This window comes from Dipodomys ordii, unplaced genomic scaffold (genome assembly GCF_000151885.1).
Source record: "Dipodomys ordii isolate 6190 unplaced genomic scaffold, Dord_2.0 Scaffold3, whole genome shotgun sequence".
Taxonomy (NCBI): Eukaryota; Metazoa; Chordata; class Mammalia; order Rodentia; family Heteromyidae; genus Dipodomys; species Dipodomys ordii.
The window spans coordinates 678,318-681,734 of NW_012267219.1; the positions used below are offsets into that span (position 1 = coordinate 678,318).

The following is a 3,417-nucleotide window of genomic DNA, read 5'->3' on the forward strand; positions in this document are numbered from 1 at the left end:
ATGCTGTGTCAGATCAGCCATTTGGTAAAGACTCAAATACTGGTAATAGCTCAGAGCCTTAATAATTCAGATCCTTAGCTGTCACGGTAAATCCATACAAACTAATATTTATTACTGCCAATTAGGATCAATGTCTGATACACATTAGGAGGAAGGCAACCTATGTAACCAACTTTTTACCAAGTGACTGGAGTAAATGAGTCATTTCCTTAACAAACTGCACCATATTAGGCACTCAGTGTTGAAGCTCCTCACTTTAACTTAAATAGCAACAGTGGAAAAACAGACTTGAATAAGAGCCCTTCTGTTGGTGCCACACATAACCTCCATCACCATTATCATGTCGTTATATATACACAATGGAATTCTATGCCTCCATCATCATGACAAAATCCTTACGTAACTATTTGCTATAAATTAAAGCTGTCAATGTGAATTGAAAGTGTCAGTCCAACAGTAGTAGCTAACAACATGTGGGCCTGGCTCACCTGTTCTCTAAGCTTAGTGTGTCTTCTGACCTTGCTGATGCCTAAAGGGATTTACAGTTTTAAGGGCCTCAGCTCCCACTTGGCTTTTTCACTCAAGGCTGGCACTCTACCATTTGAACCACAGCTCCACATCTGGTTTTTGCTGGTTAATTGTAGATAAGAGTCTGATGGACTTTCCTGTTCTGGTTAGCTTTGGACTGTGATACACAGATCTCAGCCTCCTGAGTAGCTAGGATTGCAGGCATGAGCCACTAGTACCCAAAAATTTCATGTTTAGTGAAATTCCACCAGAGGCAGACTGCCTGATGATGGAATTCTGCTATGTATAGCCAGCTGCACAGCTAAGTAGACTAAATATCTAGTTAAAAATTTGGCAATTGAGTCACACAGTAACTTGGTGAAACATTCACTCTGTACCTTAGTCCCAAACACTGTCCACACATATTGCATATTCAAAGAAAAAATACTATTAAACTTTTAAATATTTTTCAGTTTGGAAACTCAAATGCAACATGCATGTAATTTTGACTATAATTTGTTACTATTTTTGTTTTTTCACACATTATGTATCAATTTGTAGTACAAAGTGGTTTCTCTTCACATGTCCATGTGTGCCTAAAACGTAACTTGACCAAACACACCTCTTCCACCGCTCTGTGTGATCTTTCTGCCCACCATTCTCAAGCCAAATGCATCAGGCTTCATTGTTCTATGTCACATATGTACATAAAATATGTGGATCATATTCATTCTATTACCTACTCTATGCACCCTCCCCCCTTTTACTAGTACCCATACCCCAGACAGACATGAGATTGGAGTGGTCAAATACAATTAAAGTACAATATATTCATGTGAAAAATATGGTGAAATCCCTGTAAAAGATTTATACATACTCACTTATTACTATCAGACACACTAAAAGAACCTAGTAAATGGAGATTTCAGGTTCATAGAATGCCATGCTAATTTAACTTTCCTGCCAATTTTCTTACCGACTAACTTGCTTGAGGTAAAAGTCTGAGATATGTTTGCTTTTATTTTTTATTAATGTGGTGGTTGTATATACTAAAAAGGGTTGTTGGTACTATTTCAGTGCATATATACAGCATGTGCTGAATATGCTACTCTCAATTTTTTCATGACATGTTCACATGTATTCATGCACCTGTGTGTCTTAAAAAAAAAAGAAGTAATCCTTACCTGGGCACCAGTGTATCACACCTGTAGCCCTATTTATTCAGGAGGCTGAGATCTCAAACTCGCAATTCAAAGCCAGCCCAGGCAGGAAAGTCCATGAGACTCTTACCTACAATTAATCACTAAAAACCAAAATTGGAGCTATATCTCAAGTGGTAGAGCACTAGCCCTTAGCAAAGCAACTAAGGGACAGCACCCAGATTCTGAGCTTAAACCCCATAACCAGCATATACACAAAAGAAGTGAGATATAAATAGATAAAAATAGCAACAAAAGATTAGTAAACACACATACATACATACACATCTCAATATTTTTGAAAAGTAAAATGGGAAAACAATGTAAAAAGTAGTTTTTCGTCATTGGTGTAAAAACAAGAATACCAACTATAAAATTCAGAAAACATATTTAAATTACAAGACTAGGCAACTACAGTCTTCTAGACATTTATTGTTTTAACAATGAGCTTCACATGGTCTTCACTTTCTTGTAAAAATGATCTTACTGATCATGTCTCTGAAGGCCGTTTTCACTTGCTTGTTTCGCAGCGAGTAGATGAATGGGTTCAACAGAGGGGCAAGAGAGGTGTTTAAAACTGCCACTCTCTTATTAAAATTGGCTGCCTCTTTCACAGAAGGATTTATGTACATGAAGATACAGCTGCCATAAGAAAGTGAGACCACAATCATGTGAGAGGAACATGTAGAGAAAGCTTTCTTTCTCTGCTGAGCAGAAGGGAATTTCAGGATGGTCCTGACAATGTACGCATAGGAAAGAATCACCAGCACCAAGGTGAGAATCAAGGTCACGGCGGCGAGGACAAACTGAAGCACTTCGATGGCATGTGTGTCTGAACAGGATAAATGCAGCAGAATGGTATAGTCACAGCAATAGTGATTGATAACGTTCGAGGCACAGAATGGCAGCTGAAGAGTCATCGTATGCGGCACAATGACAACCACAAAACCAGAGAACCAGGAACTTAGGACAAGGACTTGGCAAAGTCCCCTGCGCATGATTGCTGTGTAATGCAAGGGTTTGCAAATGGCAACGTAGCGGTCATAGGACATGGCAGCTAAGAGGTAAAATTCGGTCGCTCCCAGAAGGATTGCAAAAAAATACTGGGTGAAACAAGCAGCGAAGGAGATAGTCTTGTCTCCAGTTCCAATGTTGACTAGCATTTTGGGAACAAAGACAGAGGTAAAAGATACTTCCAAAAATGCGAAATGACGGAGGAAGAAATACATAGGAGTCTGGAGGCGATAATCCAACAGGGTCAAAGTGATGATGACCAAGTTGCCCGTGATACTGAAGAAATAAGTGAGGAACAGAAAAAGGAAAAGTAGGGCTTGAAGCTTGACATCATTTGTTAGTCCAAGAAGAATGAACTCTGTCACTGAGGTTTGGTTTCCCATCATTAACTTCAGGCAAGTCAAGGTAGAAAATAACAGCAGTGTCATTGTAACAAGACTGAAGGTTCATGATTCTTACTGAAATACAATACTAGGGCGGAGGAGCAATCAAAAGCCAAAATTTTTAAACTCTGAATTGTTTTCTACACTTGTTGTGGGGAAAAAAATTCTATCTAGCAAAAAAAAAAGTCACCTATACCTATTTTATTTTTTAAATAACAAAAGTCCTGTTTCTTTGGAACAGGTTGAATTATTTTAAGTTATATGAGTAATTATCTCCACACTTGTTCATATTTTCCCTTCTTTCTATACTGATT

The 3,417-nt window shown here is 38.3% G+C and overlaps 1 protein-coding gene across 1 annotated transcript; it reads right to left on the minus strand.

The window, feature by feature from the left end:
- Positions 1-2,167: 2,167 nt before the first annotated feature.
- On the minus strand, positions 2,168-3,106 carry LOC105987854 (olfactory receptor 2AP1-like). The gene has a single exon (XM_013019281.1). The coding sequence runs from the start codon at positions 3,104-3,106 to the stop codon at positions 2,168-2,170; it is 939 nt and encodes a 312-aa protein (XP_012874735.1).
- Positions 3,107-3,417: the final 311 nt, after the last annotated feature.

Excerpts from the sequence above, each read along its gene's own strand:
- LOC105987854 (XM_013019281.1), bottom strand. The coding sequence starts at position 3,106 with ATGATGGGAAACCAAACCTCAGTGACAGAGTTCATTCTTCTTGGACTA.